This window comes from Carlito syrichta, unplaced genomic scaffold, assembly GCF_000164805.1.
Source record: "Carlito syrichta isolate Samal-C Ts95f unplaced genomic scaffold, Tarsius_syrichta-2.0.1 Scaffold309206, whole genome shotgun sequence".
NCBI classification, from domain to species: domain Eukaryota; kingdom Metazoa; phylum Chordata; class Mammalia; order Primates; family Tarsiidae; genus Carlito; species Carlito syrichta.
This window is the reverse complement of record NW_007253302.1, coordinates 246,935-266,344: the sequence shown is the minus strand read 5'-3', so window position 1 is coordinate 266,344 and position 19,410 is coordinate 246,935. Positions and strand designations below refer to the sequence as shown.

The window sequence follows — 19,410 nt, the reverse complement described above, 5'->3', positions numbered from 1 at the left end:
GTTGGGATTATAGGCATGCCATCACACATGGCCCATTAGTTTTTTTTCATTGGTATATTAAGATCATTTATGCTAAATGTGTATATGTTAATTAAGATTTAAGTCTGCCAATTTTTTTTGTTTCCGTTTTTCATTTTCTTTTTTTCCTGTCTTACTAAAACTTTTTTCTGGAATTCATTTTTATTTATCTGCAGTGTTTTTGAGTGTATATATTTGTCCAGGTCCATCCCCTCCCCTCCAGTCTGTGTGCCAGATTCTAATACCCCACCCAAAAAAAAAAAAAAAAAAAAGAAAGAATGAAAATTACTTTTTAAAAAAAGCATTGTATTTTAGAAAAATAAAACCACTTATGTTATTTCATAGATATATCTGGAATATTAATTTTTGAAGTACAAATTTCTACTAAATGTCAGGCTTTCTTGAGAATGTACATACCTATAAAAACAATCACAATTTAATAACACATATTGTGATCCTGGTACTTCTGTGTGCTTTCCAATTATTATTTCTAATCTTCACACCAACCTTGCAGAGCAGGTGTTAATATTCCTATTTTTATTTTTATTTTTTTTATTTTTTTTGAGTTGGAGTCTTAGACTCTGTCACCCAGACTGGAGTGCAGTGGCCGCTCCCGGCTACCGCAGCCTCGACCTGCTGGGCTCCGGCGATTCTTCTGCCTCAGCCTTCCAAGTAGCTGAACTACAGGCGCATGCTACCATGCCCGGCTAATTTTTTGATTTATTGTAGAGATGAGGTCTCGCCAAGTTGCCCAGATGGGTCTCGAACCCGCGGGCTCAGGCAATCCACTCACCTCAGCCTCTCAAAGCGCGGGATTACAGGCTGAGCCACCAACCCCGGCTAATATTCCTATTTTTAAAATAAGGACATTGGGACTCAGAAAAGCCAACATTCTGGAGGTCATGCAGCTAAGTACTTTGTCTTCTGGAGGCTTTCTACAAAATCTGTATGTTATGGATATTTAAAAATACACAAAATAGAGAAATTTAACAAACTATTTTTTAAGAAGTCTACTCAATTTCAATAATTAGAAATAGTTTAGGAAATTTTTTGGTTTTGTATTTTTAATATTTATTTGGAGAATTAGTTTTTAAAGCAGCAATTTTATGTCTAAGTAAACTGGACACGGAAAGAAGGAATTGATTGACAAGCATTTGAAGCAAAAAATTTTCTTAGATTAAGAATACTTCCTCAAAATGGTAGTTGATTTTTTTTAAAGATCTTAGTTTTTAGAATTCTTGAATTGCTTGGGTTTTTTTTTTGTATTAGTAGTTGTGTTTATTTTTTTATTTTAAATATGTGGGGTACAATTCAGAATTAGGTATACAAATGTTCACTATGCATGTACCCTTGTTGATGAGGTGTGCCTCCCTTCCCCGGCAGTTTCCCACTACTGCCACTCACGCCTCCACCCTCCCCTGGCAGTTTCCACTGCTGCCAATCCCTTTCTTACAGTATTACAATAGATGTTTAGGGTGCGCTTATGAGTGAGAACATGTGATACTCAGTTGTTTCTGTGACAGAGCACTCAGTATTGTAGCCTCTAAGCCCATACAAGTTGCTACAAAGTTCATAATTTTGTCCTTTAAGGCTGCATAATATTCCATCATGTATATGTACCACATTTTTTTTATCCAGTCCTCTTTCAATTGGCAGCATCATAGGTTTCATGTTTTTGAATTGCTCGTTTTCTGTATTCACTGAAGAGCTGCTTGGCCAACAACTGGTATTTTCCATTGATGTAAAACTGGACAAATACTTTCGTAACTGAATATTTGTGGTTTTCACAGGCTATTGGATACTCTGTTTTTGTACAGCACTTAGTTTGCAGCGTGGACCCATTTACCAAATTCTTCTAAAATTGCTCCAACCTGGATTATTCCCCTCTTACCTTATTAATCTAGCCTTTCATTCTCTATTTCTGTCATTTAAAGAGCAAGAAAGCCAATTCAACCCTCCCTTATTTAAAAATAAATTTGGTCCTTCTGTTTCTCTCCCTTGGTGAGGTTCTACTTACTTTTTCTTCTTTCTTCCCAGTTTTCAAGAATATTGCCCTTGCTGACACCTGGTAGTTTCACCATTAAAAAGCAAAACAAAAAAGACAAATTGGCAATATAATAATAGTTGCAGTTTATTTAATCTCTTCTCTGTGCCACGGATGGTTTTAAGCCCTTTCTATGCATTGTCTCATTTAATTTTCACAGTAATCCCGTTGAGGCTTATGTTATTACCCTTTTTTTAAGATGAAGACTGAAATACATTAAGTTGGTAGTAAGTTAGTAAGTGATAGAACCAGACTCAAACCCTGGTCAATGTGACCAAAATCTAAGAACTTCACCAATATAATCTAGGATTTAAACCTAATTCTGGCCGGGCTCAGTGGCTCAGCCTGTAATCCTAGCACTTTGGGAGGCTGAGGCGAGTGGCTTGCCTGAGCCTGCAGGTTCGAGACCAGCCTGGGCAACTTGGCGAGACCTTGTTTCTACAATAAATAAAAAATCAGCCAGGTGTGGTAGCGCACACCTGTAATTCTGGCTACTTGAAAGGCTGAGACAGAAGATTGAGGCTGGGGAGGCCGTGAGCATGCCACTGCACTCCAGCATGGACGACAGAGTGAGACTCCAACTCAAATAATAATAATAATAATAAACCTAATTCTTCTTGGTTCTCAACCTCCCCTCCTTTTTTTCCCTTCTTCTTTTCAAGTAGGCCTTTGATTATGCCTCCAGATATGAAATTTTCCCCAAAAGTCTTTTCTACTTTCCTTCAAGAATAGTCTCTGCTGTAAGAGAGGCATAATTTTAAAAACAAACAGAAAGAACTTTTATCATTTTCTACTGCCCTAACTATTGTATAATAGCATTGTACAGGTTCTCAGTCATATTGTCAAAGGAGGGCAGTGGATGGATGATATAGAAGAAAGAATTTCAGTGATGAATTAGGTGGTCTTGGCCAGGTACGGTGGCTCATGCCTGTAATCCTAGCACTTTGGCAGGCTGAAGCAAGAGGATTGCCTGAGCTCAAGGGTTCGTGACCAGCCTGGGCAACTTGGCGAGACCTCATTTCTATAATAAATCAAAAAATTAGCTGGGCTTGGGGATGTGTGCCTGTAGTTCCAACTACTTGGAAGGCAGAGGCAGAAGGATCGCTTGAGCCCAGCAGGTCGAGGCAGTAGTGTCCATGAGTGTGCCACTGCACTCCACTCTGGGTGACAAAGTGAGACTCCAACAACAACAACAAAAAAATTAAGTGATCTTTTAGGAAGATCTTGAAATATTCATTTTAGAAAATTATGCCATCTGATTTTTAACTGTGTGTGTGTTAAATTGCCTAATTCTCAAAGTGAACATAGCAGAGTTTTTTTTAATTAAAAAATACCTTTATTAAGATATAATTTGCATTCCATAAAAGTCATTCAATGTAATAATATTTAGTAAATGTACTGAGTCTAACTATCACTGCAACCCTAGCTTTAGAATGCATCCACCTCCCCAGTAAGATCCCTGGTGCCCTTTTATAATTAATCCTCTTTCTCATCCTCAACCCCAGGCAACCACTAATGTACTTTTGGTCTCTACAGATTTGCAAAAGGTTTTATTTTGTTATAGATATATTTAAAAAAATTTTTTTAAGATGTGAGGTATAATTCAGTATTAGATATACAAGTGGTCATCAAACAGCTAGAGTTTGGTCCTCTCTTTGGTCCCCACTTTGCCTTGTTTGAGATCAGGTACCCTTGTTGTTGTCATGTGCCTTCCCCCCCACCCCCCTGGCAGTGTCCCACTACTGCCAATCTGTTCTATAGTATTAAAACATAGTTTTATTACCAACTTATTCCTTCATGGGCTGCACAGTCTCTCCCATTTCCCTTGCTTCCTGATGGTCTTTTAGGGTGGTTGCACAATGTATGATGAAAAACTGGAAACTAAACCTGACACATATTCAGCATGCCTTTTCTCCGTCTCTTTGTAATGGCAAATCAAATCTGCAAACTACTTTTAAAAACAAGGCCTGTTAGTTTTTCCTTTCCTCCAAGTCAAGAGAAGAAGCAATAATACAGATTGAGCATCCCAAATCTGTAATGCTTCAGTGAATATTGCCTTTGAGTGACATGTCAGCACTCAAAATTCAGATTTTGGAGCATTTCAGATTTTTCAGATTAGGGATGCTAACCCAGTAAATATAATGCAAACATTCTAAAATCTGAAAAAAATCCCAAATCTGAAGCACTTCTGGTCACATGCATTTCAGTTAAGGGCTATTCAACCGGCAGTTGATAACTTAATTTATGTCAATGATTGTCACACTGGTATTTTGACTATCATGTTAAGAAACATGGAAAGTTACCTCACTATACAGACCAGTTTAATCTTTTTCTTTAATTGCTGTTTATTCATTCAGCAGATATAATCTAAGCTAGTGTGCTTGTTTTATAGTGATATTATTGGCATCAAGTTTAAATGAATATATCATTTTCATTTCTAAAAACTTCTACTAGCAGTTCTAATGGGTCTTCTTTCATAAGCAGAGAGTATAAGTCCCAGTTAGCGTTGCATTTCTGCTCACTTTTTTTTTTAAACTTGGAGATTTATGAATTGAGCTCTGGCAATATCTTTTGCCATTCAGTTGTAGTATCCAGTTTCTTGATGATTGGAAATAGAATCTGTGATATGCATGACATTGACAGCCATGAGTCAGAGTTAGATGTAAATATTCTGAAACTCTTTTCAGCTGTTTACCCTGGCTTTCAGCTAGCCCCCTTAAAATGAACCTGGTGCCAGAGAGAGGAAATTCTGTTATTTTCCGAAATACACATTTTGTTTGACTATGATTCAAAACTAAAATATAGAGTAGGGAAATAGTTAAAAGCTGGACTCTCTGGTTTCTGGTAAAATCCTCACCTTTTGTAACCATTCACCCTTGCTCCCAGCCTTTTACATAGCTTATCAATGAAAGCAGCAGGATCTTTTTAGCAGAAAGCTATCTGTGTGTGTGTGCGTGCGTGCACATTTTCTCTGAGGAGCAGAATGCTGTAATTATTTTTAGATAACAATTAGAAAATGGAAATGCAACACTTTCTGATGTTAAGTACTAAGATATTAAGATATTTGGGAGTTACAATAGTGTGTGTCCTACATGCAACATAATATCATGGAATAGAAAAAGGACATTCATGGAAAAACTAGTGAAATTCAAATAAAGTCTGTAATATATAGCTTTGTTAATTCCTTAGTTTTAAATAGATGTTCCATGATTATGTGAAATATTAACATTAGAAGGAGTTAGGAGAAGAGTGTATAGAAGCCAGGCTCGATGGCTCACGCCTGTAATTCCAGCACTTTGGGAGGTAGAGGTGAGAGAATTGCATGATCCCACAGGTTTGAGACCAGCCTGGGCAACATGGTGAGACTTCGTCTCTAAAATAAATAAAATTAACTGGGCATGGTGGCGCACACCTGTAGTTACAGATACTTGGAAAGCTGAAGTGAAAGGATTGCCTGAGCCCAGCAGGTCAAGGCTGTGGTGGCCGTGAGCATGCCACTGCACTCCAGCCTGGAGGACATAGTGAGACTCCAATTCAAAAAAGAAAAAGAAAAAAGAGTGTATGGTAATGCTGTACCATACACTCTTCTGTACATCTAAATTATTTCAAAATGAAAAGTTAAAATTTTGCTATGCAAGTAGGAAAATTGTGAAGGAAAATTAAATGAATACCACTGAAGGCAGGATTGTGACTGGCGAGGAGCCTGCATGAAGCCTTCTGAGGTGTTGCCAGCTCCCGGGAGATGAGCGCACAGGTGTTTACTTGATAAACCACAGATCTGTTTCATGCATTTTTCTGATGGTTGTAATACTTCACAGCTAAAGAAGATTAGAAAAAACATGTGTTACTTCCTTTCAGTAAGATTGCAAACCACTAAGGAGAAATATTTGTTCCTAATGTTTATATTGCTGAATTAATTTAGAATTTGTAAAGAACATATTGCCTCTTTCATTCATGGTTTATATAATTTTTTTAGGTAGAAACATTGAAGCACAATGATCCTTTTGCTCCTGGTGGAACAGTTGTTGTTGCAGCAAGTGATTCAGGTAAAGAAATTGTCAGTTTCATTGAATGTTAAACATTACTTTTTTTTCTCCAATAAATTTAAGGTGAAATATTTATATGATCCCAAGAGAAATCAGAGTATCTTTTTTCCAGTAAATTTAATGATTATATACTCTTTTCTTATTTTTTAGTTTTATTTCTTTGCTTTTTTGTAGCAGTGAGGTCTAACTATGTTGTCTAGGCTAGTCTCCAAATTCTGGGCTCAAGCAGTCCTCTTGCCTCTGCCTTTCAAAGTACTGGAATTATAGGCGTGCATCACTGCATACATCCCCTTTTCTTTAAGAGTCTTTTTTCTCTTTCTGTTAATATATGTGTCCTATTATATATGGCTTTAAAATTACAGCATAATTATATCCATTTGTAATCTATCAATAGTAATAATAAGTGTTTGCATCACTTTTCTTATCATTCATTATCTCATTTCTTGTTCATCTTAAAGATCATAGTAGAATATCAGTAAAACCAATAAAAATATTTTGGTTTATAAAAGTCTGTGTTGACTGAGCTCAGTGGCTCACAACTGTAATTCCAACACTTTGGGAGGCCGAAGCAGGAGAATTGCTTGAGGCTAGGAGTTCAAGACCAACCTGGGCAACATAGCGAGACCTCATTTCTAGAAAAAAGCAAAAAAATTAACCAGGCATGGTGTTGAATGCCTGTAGCCCCATCTACTCTGGAGACTGAGGGGGAAGGATCACCTGAGCTGAGGAGGTCAAGGCTGCTATGAGCTGTGATGTACCACAGCACTCCAGCCTGGGCAACAGAGTATAACACCACCAAAAAAAACACAAAGCTGTATTATTTGGCAACTTCAAAGTCAGTGTTGACTCTTGGGGATCTTAGTCTAAATTTTAAAATTAGTGGCTTCTAGGGCCAGATGTGGTGGCTCTTGCTTATAATCCCAGCATTTTGGGAGGTTGAGGCAAGAGAATCACTTGAGCCCAAGAGTTGGAGACCGGCCTTGGAAACTTGGCAAGAGCCTATCTTTGTAAAAAAAAAATTAGCTGGGCATGGTGGTGCTTATCTGTAGTACCAGCTACTCGGAAAGGCTGAGACAGGAGGATTGCTTGTGCCTGGGAGTTCGAGGCTACAGTGAATTATGATCCACACTGCAGGTCACAGAGTCAGATACTGTCATTTTTTAAAAAAGATTAATGGCTTCCAGTAATACAGAGAAAATGTTATGCTAGCATTCAGTCTTCATGCTTTATTTACATACCCAATTTTTCATTTACTTTTTCAACAACCCTTAAGTGATTTTCTCATTATAAACATAGGGACCAGAACATTAAGCAACTTGGTCAAGATTATACAGTTTACTTGACTTGAACCAGGTAAAGCCAAGATTCAAGCCTAGGTCTGATGGAGTCTGAAGCCTTTTTTTTAAAGAGGTCTCACCAAGTTGCTCAGGCTGGTCTCAAACCCACGGGCTTAGGCAGTCCTCTCACCTCGACCTCCCAAAGTGCTGAGATTATAGGCGTGAACCACCATACCTGGTCTGAAGTCTGTTTTTATTTATTTTTATTTTTTGAGTCGGAGTCTCACTCTGTTGCCAAGACTGGAGGGCAGTGTCACGCTCCCGGCCACTGCAGCCTCAAACTGCTGGTCTCAGGTGATCCTTCCGCCTCAGCCTCCAAGTAGCTGGAACTATAGACATGTGCCATCCCACCCAGCTAATTTTCCATGGTTAATTGTAGAGATGAGGGCTCGCCAACTTGCCCAGGCTGGTCTCAAACCTATGGGCTCAGGCACTCCTCTCACCTAGGCCTCCCAAAATGCTGGGAATTATAGGTGTGAGCTACCACACCTGGCCCTGAAGCCTTTTTTAAAAGGTACAGGTCTTGCTGTGTTACTCAGGCTGGAGTGCAATGATGCAGTCAAAGTTCACCATAACCTCGAACTCCTGGGGTCAAGAGATTCTCCTGTGTCAACCTCCCAAGAAGCTCGAATTACAGGTGCATGCAACTATGTCTGGCTAATTTCTAAAATTTTCTTTGTCGAGATAGGATCTCATTATGTTTCTCAGGCTGATCTCAAACTCCTGGCCTTAAGTGATCCTCCTGACCTGGTTTCCCAAAGTTCTGGGATTACTGGCATGAGCCACTGTTTCCGGCCCTAAAAGCTTTCTACTAAATAACTCTGCTTTTTTTCCTACTATTCATTTAAAAATAAAATAGATAAACAGACCAGCTGTTTTCTGGGAGAGCCGGAAATTAGAGGAAAGTGAACTCAAACAGGTATACTTTAATATCATGCTGAAAAGAGGTTGCTTTATTTTTCCAGATGAATATAGAGTGAGTTGTTCAGCATACAGTTTACTGATTGTGACAAAATAAACATTATGAACACAGAAAAAGATTGAAATGCATTTACAAATTGGATTTCTTACATTGAACAAATTTTAACAAGATAAATTTTAGCAGAGTACATTATTTTCAGGTTGAAAATTAACTCCCAACATGAGTAATAAGAGTAAAGAATGTAAAAAGGAGATATGTATAAAACAAGATTTAATGTAGCACTGGATATTGATTTAAATAGAAACTTAGAAGGAAAGCAAATGTAGTAACAGTGGTTAAGTTATATCTTTTAAAAATACTTGTGCTTTTTTTTAATACTCTCTTTATTAAACTGATAATATATTGCTAGGTCTAGTATATGATTAGAAAGGATAACCTAAGAGGATAAAATGAAAGGTTAATACACTTAAAATTACGGTCTTGATTGCCCCCACCAAGGAAATGGTAAGTGCCATAAGAGTTCATTAAACCTGTAAATATTTTAAAGAATGAAGTCAGTTAAAGTGGCTGATGCTTATAGTGTCAGCACTTTGGGAGGCTGAGGCAAGAGGATCACTTGAGACCAAGAGTTCAAGATCAGCCTGGACAACATAGGAAGACCCCATTTATACAAAAAAATAAATTTTAAGTCAGCCAAGTGTGTTGGCATGCATCCGTATTCCTGGCTACTTGGGAGGCAAGACGTGAGAACTGCTTGAGCCCAGCAGTGTGAGATTACAGTGAGCTTTGATTGTACCACTGTACTCCAGCCTGGGCAACAGAGCAAGACCTTGTCCCTTAAAACAAGCAAATGAGCAAATAAAGCAGGGGGTGACGTGGGGGCAAACCAAAAATGATTTCAAAGTAGAAAATAATTTCAAGGATTTTGTGATATGCCTTGTAAGAATTTTAGCAAGTAGGTACAGAGAGCGTATGTGAAGCAGAGAAAGCAATATGAACAAAGTATAGAAGCAGGATATATAGGGCACGCTCAAGGAAAAACAAGCATTTCCAAGAATGCCATTTACCTTGTTTATGAATAGAGGAATAGTCAGGTTAAGGCTGAAGTGGTCGGTTCCGGTCTTACTGTAAAGGCTGCTATTGCCTTTGTTGATCTTTAAATTCCAACTTCTCCTTCATTTTCTGTAAAGTAGTAGAATAAGTGACTGTAGTAGGTTAGGAGGGGGCTAAGATTTATTGCTGTCAATCATAATATGGCTACCATTTATTGAGCACTTGCAGAGTTCCAGCACTCAACATGCTAACCATTTTCCTGCACTTAGTCTCATTTAATTCTCACAAAAATTATGTGAGATAATTGGTACCATGCTTATTGTACAGACAAGGAAATCAAGGCATGAAGAGGTGAAGCAGTTTTCACAAGGTTAAGGAAGTAGTTGATTGGCTAGGCTTGGTGGCTCAGCCTGTAATCCCGTGCCTTTGGGAGGCTGTGGTGAGTGGATTGCCTGAGCCCGCGGGTTCGAGACCCGCCTGGGCAGCGAGACCTCATCTCTACAATAAATCAGAAAATCAGCTGGGCGTGGTAGCGCATGCCTGTGATTCCGGCTACTTGGAAGGCTGAGGCAGAAGGATCACTGGAGCCCAGCACGTCGAGGCTGCGGTGGCCGGGAGCGGCACTGCACTCCAGTCTGGGTGACTGAGTGAGACTCCAACTCAAAAAAAAAAAAAAAGGGAAATAGTTGATAGACCCAGTTTAAACGGGGTTGCTCATTTTCACCTGCCTCTTTGATCATGATTTCTCAATCTCCTTTGCTGATAACCCCCCCCCCCAATGTCTTAATGTTGTGCTATCCCAAGTCTTAGGCCCTAGATCTCTTTTCTTCTCTGTCTATACTTTCTTAGGAGACTCATGGTTTCATGGCTTCAAATGCTGTCTGTATACTGATTTATATCTCTAGTCACATCTCTTTCCTGAACTGTAGACACATATATCCAACCACCTGTGGATATCTCCACTTGACTTTCTGATAGATATATCTAGCACAGTATATCTAACACCAAACAGGCTATTCTTCCTTCTCAAACCTGCTTTTCTTGGAACATTTCCCATCTTAGTTCACGGCAACTTTGTCTTTAATGTTCCCTAGACCTAAAGCCTTAGAATCATCCTTGATTTTTTTTCTTATTCTATCTCTAACCTGTCGGGAAATCTGCTGACTCAACCTTCAAAGTATATCCAGTAAAAGTCTTACAGTCAGCTGGGCATGGTAGTGCACACCTGTAATCCCAGCACTTTGGGAGGCAGAGGCAGGAGGATTGCTTAAGCCCAGTAGTTTGAGGCCAGCCTGGGCACGATAGCAAGACCTTGTCTCTTTAAAAAAAGCCAGGCATGATGGCTCACACCTGTAATCCCAGCACTTTGGGAGGCAGAGGCAAGAGGATTGCCTGAGCCCATGTGTTCAAGACCAGCGTGGGCAATATGGCAAGACCTCGTCTCTACAGTAAAAACTAGCTGGGCATGGGGCCACACATCTGTAGTTTCAGCTCCTTGGAAGGCTGAGACAGCTGAGCCCCAGCAAGTTGAGGCTGCAGTAGCTGTGAGTGTACCATTGCACTTCAGCCTGAGTGACAGAGTGAGACTCTGGCTTAAAAAAAAAAAAGTTTTAAACAGCGGCCTATATCTTTCTAATGCTGTCTCTTATTATTCCCTTCACTCTCTCTGCTCCAGCCAGAGTGATCTTCTTACTGTTTCTCAAACAATGGTCCAGGATTCCTTTGACTCTTTGTTCTGTCTTCCTGGGTTATCCTTTTCCATATGTCTGCACGATCATCTCTACTATCTCTAGCCAATCTTTATTCAGATGTCACCTTCTCAGTTTAACTTATTCTGGCTGTCCTATCTAACATTTACAAATACTGCCTCCCAGCTCAGCACTCCCACATTTCTGTTCTTTATTCTTTCTGATTTTTTCTTCTTTTTTTTTGTTTTAGTTGGAGTCTCACTCTGTCACTGGTGGGGTGCAGTGGTACACGCACAGCCACCGCAGCCTCAACCTGCTAAGCTCAGGTGATCCTTCCACCTCAGCCTTCCAAGTAGCTGGAACCACAGGTGTGCGCCACCATGCCCAGCTTATTTTTTTATTTATTACGGAGACGTGGGCTCAGGCAATCGTCTCGCCTCGGCCTCCCAAAGTGCTGGAATTACAGACTTGAGCCACCATGCCTGCCCGTGTTCTCTACTCTTTCTTTTTTCACTAGGGCATATTACTTTCCAGCTTACTATGTAAATTACTTTATGTTTTTCCTATCTGAATTCTCTTCCTATTAGAATTCAAGCTCCACAAGAATCTGAGATCTTTGTTTTCACTAATACAACCTAAGAACCTAAAAATATGCCTGGGCACGTTATATTTTGAGTGAAAGAATGAGTCAGCTACTCTCCTCAGAGAGCATATAATGGGAACCCAGTGAACCAATCATTATTGGGGCACGGGAAAGTGGGCAGATATTATTTATTTTGTCCTGATAAGGAGATATTTTTAAATTGTGGTAAAATATCCATAATGTAAAGCTTAACATTTTAATCATTTTAAAATGTGCAGTTCAGTGGCATTAAGTACATTCACATTGTTGTGCAACTATTACCACCATATGTCTTCGGAAGTTTTTTCACATTCCAGAACTGAAATCTGCACCCATTAAACAGGAAGTCATTAAACAGTGACTTCCCAGCCGGGCTCGGTGGCTCAGCCTGTAATCCCAGCACTTTGGGAGGCCGAGGTGAGCAGATTGCCTGAGCTCCCGGGTTCGAGACCCACCTGGGCAACTTGGTGAGACCTCATCTCTACAGTAAATCTCAAAATTAGCTGGGCGTGGTAGCTTGTGCCTATAGTTCCAGCTACTCGGAAGGCTGAGGCGGAAGGATTGCTGGAGCCCAGCAGGCGAGGCTGCGGTGGCTGGGAGCGGCCATTGCACTCCTGTCTGAGCGACAGAATGAAACTCCAACTCAAAAAAATAAATAAATTAAACAGTGACTTCCCATCTTCTCTCTTGCCTTACTCTAGCATCTGTCATTCTGCTTTCTCTATGATTTTGAGTATTCTGGGTACTTCATATAAGTGGAATCATAAAGTATTTATCTTTTTGTGACTGGCTTATTTCACTTGCCATAATGTTTTGAAGGTTTTCACATTGTAGCATGTATCAGCATGTCCTGCCTTTTCAAGGTTTAGCAATTTTCCACTGTTTGTATATACTGCACTTTGTTTATTTATTTAGTTTAAAAAATTTTTTTCTACTCACATTGGCAGCAGGAGATTATCTGCTCATTTATTAGTGGACACTTAGGTTGCTTCCACATTTTGTTTATGTGAATAATGCTGCTACGAACATGAGGATACAAATATATGAGTACAAATGTATTTTAGTCCCTGCTTTCAGTTCTTTTGGGTAGAATACCAGAAGTAGAATTGCTAGATCATATGGTAATTATATTTTTAATTTTTTTAGAAACTGGCATTCTGCCTTCCATAGCAGCTGTACCATTTTGTATTCCAGTCAACAGTTCACAGTGGTTCCAATTTCTCTGTATCCTTGCCAACACTTACTGCTTTCTGTTTTGTTCTAATAGCCATCCTAATGTGTGTGAAGTGATATCTTATTGATTTGATTTGTGTTTCCCAGTGACTGGTGATATTGAGCATTTTTTCATATGCTCATTGACTATTTTTGTATCTTTGTGGAGAAATGTCTATTCAAATCCTTTTGCCCATTTCTTTTTCTTTTTTTGTTTTGTTTTCTTTTTTTTTTTTTTTTTTGATGTGGGGAAGTCAGAGTCTCACTGCAACCCAGGCTGGAGTGCAGTGGCATGCTCACGGCCACCGCAGCTCCAACCTGCTGGGCTCAGGCAATCCTTCTGTCCAGCCTTCCAAGTAGCTGGAACTACAGGCACACACCACCATGTGTGGCTAATTTTTTCATTTATTGTAGAGACAAGGTCTCACCAAGTTGTCTAGGCCAGTCTTGAACTCCTGGGCTCAGGTAATCCTCTCACCTCTGCCTCCCAATGTGCTGTGATTATAGGCATGAACCACTGCACCCAGCTCCTTTTGCCCATTTGTAAATTGGGTTTTTGTTTTTTCTTGTTGAAGTGTGGGAATTATTTATATATTCTAGATATTAACTCCTTATCAGATATATGATTTACAGATACTTTCTCCCATTCCATAGGTTGCATTTTCATTCTGTTAATATTGTCCATTAGTGTATAAAGGTTTTAAATTATTATTATTTTTTTTTAGTCAGAGTCTCACTCTGTCATTCAGGTTAGAGTGCTGTGGCACACTCAAGGCTACCGCTGCCTTTACCTGCTGAGCTCAGGTGATTCTTCTGCCTCAGCCTTCCAATTAGCTGGAACTACAGGTGTATACTACCACGCCCGGCTAATTTTTTGATTTATTGTAGAGACGAGATCTCGCCAAGTTGTCCGGGCTGGTCTCAAACCCCTGGACTCAGGCAGTCCTCTAGCCTCTGCCTCCCAAAGTGCTGGAATTACAGGTGTGAGCCACTGCACGTGACTTAAAAGTTTTAAATTTTGATGTAGTCCATGTATCTATTTCGTTGTTACTGTTGTTGATTGTGCTTTTAGTGTCATAAACAGGGAAGCATTGCTAAATCATTTCCTCTACATTTTTTTCCTTAAAGTTTTATAGTTTAGCTATACATTTAGATTTTTAATCCATTTTTGGTTCATTTTTGTTTATGGTATGAGGTAAGAGTTCAACTTCCTTTACATGTGGATATCCAGTTTTCCTATATCACAAAATTCCATCTGAATTTTAGGGTGAATGTTTCTATTTCTGCAAAAAAAAAAAAAAAAAAAAATTGTCATTGGGATTTTGATAGGAATTGCTTTGAATATGTCGAACACTTTGGATAGTATTAACATCTTAACAGAATTAAGCCTTCTAATCATAAACACAGGATGTTTTTCCATTTTTTGTATCTTTATTTCAGAACCTGTTATAGTTGTCAGTATACACATCCTCCTTGGTTAAGTTAATTCCCAAATATTTTATTCCTTTTGATGCTATTGTAAATGGAATTGTTTTCTTAATTTGCTTTTCATATTGTTCATTGTTAGCATATAGAAGCATAACTGATTTTTGTAGGTAGATTTTGTGTCCTGCTGTTTTACTAATTTCAGTTATTGGTTCTGATGGGTTTTTTGTGAAATCTTTATAGTTTTCTTTTTTTTTTTTGAGTTGGAGTCTCACTCTGTCTCCCAGACTGGAGTGCAGTGGCACGCTCCCGGCCACCGCAGCCTCAACTTGCTGGGCTCTGGCAATCCTTCTACCTCAGCCTTCCAGGTAGCTGGAATTACAGGCATGCGCTGCCACCCCCAGCTAATTTTTGATTTATTGTAGAGATGAGGTCTCGCCAAGTTGCCCAGGCAGGTCTCGAACCCGCGGGCTCAGGCAATCCACTCACTTCAGCCTCCCAAAGCACTGGGATTACAGGCTGAGCCACCAAGCCCGGCTTATAGTTTTCTGCATATAATTATGTCATTTGCAAAAAGAGATAATTTCACTACTTCTTTTCCAATCTGGATGACTTTTATTTATTCTTCTTGCCTAATTGCTCTGGCTAGGACTTCCATTACTATACTGAATAGAAGTGGTTAAAAGCAGACATCCTTGTCTTGTTCTTTATTTTATAGAAACATTTTCAGTCTCTCAACATTGAGTGTAATATTCACTGTCAGCTTTTCATATATGGCCTTTATTAAGTTGAATGTTTGCTGAGTGTTTTTATCATGAAAGTGTTTTGAATTTTGTGAAATGCTTTTGCTGCATCAATTGAGATGATTAAGTGTCCCCCCCCTTTATTTTGTTAAAATGATGTATTACATTGCATTATTTTCATATGTTAAGCCATTCTTACATTCCAGGAATAACTCCTGCTTGGACACGGTGTATAATCCTCTTAATGTGCTATTGAATTCTGCTGCTGGTATTCTGTTTAGGACTTTTTTCATCAACATTCAGAAAGGATATTGATCTGTAGTTTTCTTTTCTGGTAATGTCTTCATCTGGCTTTGATATCAGAGTAATGTTGGCCTCACAGAATGAGTATGAATTGTTTCCTCCTCTTCAATGTTTGGAAGAGTTTGAGAAGGATTGGGATTAATTCTTCATTTAATGTTTGGTAGAATTCACCAATGAAGCCACCTAATCTTGGGCTTTTCTGTTAGGAAGTTTTTTTTATTACAGATTCAACCTCTTTGCTAGGCATTAATCTGTTCAGATTTTGTATATCTTCATGATTCAGTCTCCATAGTTTGTTTTCTAGGAATTTGTTCCTTTCATCTAGACTATTCATTTATTCATGTATAATTATTCATAGCACTCCTTATAGTTATTTTTATTTCTGTGAAATTAGTAGTACTGCTCTCTCTTTAATTTCTGATTATAATTAATCGAATCTTTTAGACAATCTAGTTAAAGGAATGTTACTTTTGTTGATTATTTTCAACAAACTCTTGGTTCTCTTGATTTTCTGGGTTGTTTTTCTATTCTCTGCAATGTTTGTCTCTTTTCCAATCTGTTATTTCCTTCCTTCTAGCTTTGAGTTTATCTTGCTCTCTCTTTTTTATATCTTTAAAGTGTAAAGCTGGGTTTTTTAATTGAGCTATTTCTACTTTTTTATTTATTTTTATTTTTGAGTCGAGATTTTATTCTGTCATCCAGGCTGGAGTGCAGCAGCCTGATCACGGCTCACTGAAGCCTTGATCGCAGGCGATCCTTCTACTTCAACCTCCTGAGTAGCTGGGACTATAGGTGCGTACCACCACGCCTGTCTAATTTTCAAGTTTTTTTCTTTTTTGTATAAACGAAGTCTTACCATGTTACCCAGGCTGGTCTTGAACTCCTGAGCTCAAGCGATCCTCTTGCCTTGGCCTCCCAAAGTGCTAGAATTATAGACATGAGCCATTGTGCCTGGCCTCCTCCTTTTTTTTTTAATATGCAAGAGAGGACTCAAAAAACCCTGGAATTATCCTTTTGAAGTGCGGGCCCCTTGAAGTACACTTGGAATTTGTTTCTCTGGATCAAGTAGTCAACCAAAGTTTTTATCTGAAAGTTTTGAGAAGGTTGTGTCACAATCTGCAGAAGAAATGTCCCAAGTTGTTGCAAGCAGGTGACTGGTTCTTCCATCATGACATCACACCTGCCCACACCGTGGTGAGTTTTCAACAGTTTTGGACCAAAAATGGCATTACCCCCATGCCCCACCCTCCCTATTCACCTGATCTCACTCTGAGTGACTTTTTGTTTCCCTGGATGAAAAAGTCCTCAAAGGGAAATGTTTTGCTGATGTGGAAGAGATGAAACAAAAAATGGCAGAAGCGCTAAGAGTTATCAAAATTGATGAGTTCAAGTCGGGTGCAGTGGCTCATGCCTGTGATCGCAGCACTTTGGGAGACCAAGGCGACGGGATCACCTGAGCCCATGGATTTGAGACCAGCCTGGGCGATGTGGCGAGACCTCGTCTCTACAATAAATAAAAAAATTAGCCAGGTGTAGTAGTGCACACCTGTAGTTTCAGCTTCTTGGAAGACTGAGTTGGAAGGATTGCCTGAACCCAGCAGATCGAGGCTGTGGTGGCTGTGAGCGTGCCACCACATCCCAGCCTGGGTGACAGAGTGAGACTCCAACTCAAAAAAAAAAAAAGATTGACAAGTTCAAAAACTGTTTTGAGTAGTGGAAAAATTATCTCGATAGGTGTATTGCATCAAATGGAGAGCACTTTGAAGGTGACTAAAGTTTAAACATGTAAGAATAAGTATACAATCTTTTATAAGTAAATTCTGAGGTTTTGGGGGGAATCTCACTCATAAATGTTTATAGTTAGAAGTTTATCTCTTGGCACTGCTTTTGCAGTGTCCAGTAAGTTTTGGTATTGTGTTTTCATTTTAATTTGTTTCAAGGTATTTTCTAATTTTCTTTGAGATTTCTTCTTTGACCCAGTGGTTGTATAAGAGTTTGTTGTTTAATTTCCACATATTTTTGGATCTTCCAGTTTTGCTTCTGCTATTGATTTTTCATTTCATTTCATTGTGATTGAAAAAATGTTATTATGATTTCAGTCTTTTTAAATGTATTAAGATTTGTTCTGTGGCCCAAAATATAGTCTGTCCTGGAGAATGTTCCATGTGTACTTGACACTGTGTGTATTCTGCTATTGTTGGTTGTAGTGTTCTGTATATGTCTTTTAGGTCCTGTTGGTGTAAAGTGTTGTTCAAGTCCCCTGTTTTCTTGTTGTCTATTATTCTATTCATGATTGAAAGTGGGATATTGAGGTTTTCAACTGTTATTGTAGAACTAGTTATTTTCTCCCTTCAGTTCTGTCAGTGTTTGCTTCATATAGTGGGGAAGTATGATTGGTACTTGTATGTTTATCAGTGTTATATCATCTTGGTAAATTGACCCTTTCGTCATATATGATGTCCTTGTTTTTCTCTTGTAATATTTATAGACTGAAAGTCTTTTTTGTCCGATATTAATATTGTTTCTCTGCTCTCGCTTGTGCACGCGCTCTCTCTCTCTCTCTCTCAGTCTTACTTTGTTGCCCAGGCTGGAGTGCAGTGGCATGCTCACAGCGCATTGTAGCCTTGACCTGCTGGTCTCAGGCGGTCTTTCTGCCTCAGCCTCCTGTAGTAGCTGGGACTACAGGTGTACACCACCACACCAGGCTAATTTTTTAACTTTATTGTAAAGACGAGTTCTCATCATGTTACCTAGGGTGATGTCTAACTCCTGGGCTCAGGCAGTCTTACTTCAACCTTTCAAAGTGCTGGGATTACAGGTGTGAGCCACCATACTCAGCCTCTCTTTTGATTACCATCTACATGGAATCTCTTTTTTCATCCTCTCTTTTTCAATCTGTGTGTTCTTAGATCTAAGGTGAGTCTCTCATGCACAGCATATAGTTATGTTCTGTTTTTTTTGTTGTTATTGTTAATTTATTCTGCCCATCCGTGTCTTTAGATTAGGGTTAGTTCCTATTTTGATTCATTCACATGTAAAGTAATTACTGATAGAGAAGGACTTATTTTTGCCACTTTACTATTTGTTTTCTGTGTGATCTATACATTTTTGTCCCTTATTTTCTCCCTTATTGTCTTCCTTCATCTTTAGTTGATTTTTTGTAGTGACATGTGTGATTTCCTTTCCTCTTTTCTCTGTGGTTTCCATGGAGAATACATAAAACACCCTAAAGTTATAACAATCTATTTTAAACTGATCTAAAACTTAATTTTAATTGCGTATAAAAACTGTTTCTTTAAAGCTTCACTCAACACTTTATGTTTTTTGAAAGTCGCAAATTACGTCTTTGTATGTTGTATATTCATTAACATAGATTCATAATTAAGTTTTAGGTTTTTGCCTTTTAAATCCTGTAGAAGAAAAGTTACCAGCCAAAATTATCCATGTATTTACCTTTGTCAGAGAACTTTTACTGTCTAGCATCCTTTCATTTCAACATGAAGAACTCCCTTTAGCATTTCTTATAGGTTAAGTCTAGTGCTAATGAACCTATTCAGCTTTCTGTGATATGGGCATATCGTAATTTCTCCCACTTCTGAAGGACGTTTTGCCAGATATGTAATTCCTTTTTTCTTTTCTTTTCTTCTAAATTTGAGTCTGGGTCTCACTCTGTTGACCAGCTTGGAGTGCAATGGCACAGTCTTGACCTCCTGGGCTCAGGGTATTCTTCCAACTCAGCCTCCTGAGTAGCTGGGACTATAGGCATGTACCATCACACCCAGCTACTTTTTATACTTTTTTGTAGAGACAAAGTCTCGCTATGTTGCCTAGGCTGGCCTTGAACTCCTGGCCTCAAGCAATCCTCTTGCCTTGACCTCCCAAATTGCTGGGATTACAGACATGAGCCACTGCACCCAGCTTCAGATGTAGAATTCTGAGTTGATATTTTTAATTTCAACTTCAAATATATAATCCCACTGCCTTCACGGTTTCTGCT

General features: G+C 38.9%; 1 protein-coding gene across 8 annotated transcripts in view; it reads left to right on the top strand.

The window, feature by feature from the left end:
- Positions 1–19,410, top strand: part of EPS15 (epidermal growth factor receptor pathway substrate 15) — a 164,409-nt gene that overhangs the window by 122,777 nt on the left and 22,222 nt on the right. For all 8 annotated transcript variants that reach the window (XM_008066985.1, XM_008066983.1, XM_008066981.1 and 5 more), the window contains one exon: positions 6,039–6,108. In XM_008066985.1, the coding sequence (XP_008065176.1) occupies positions 6,039–6,108 (70 nt within the window). The remainder of the gene's footprint in view (positions 1–6,038; positions 6,109–19,410) is intronic.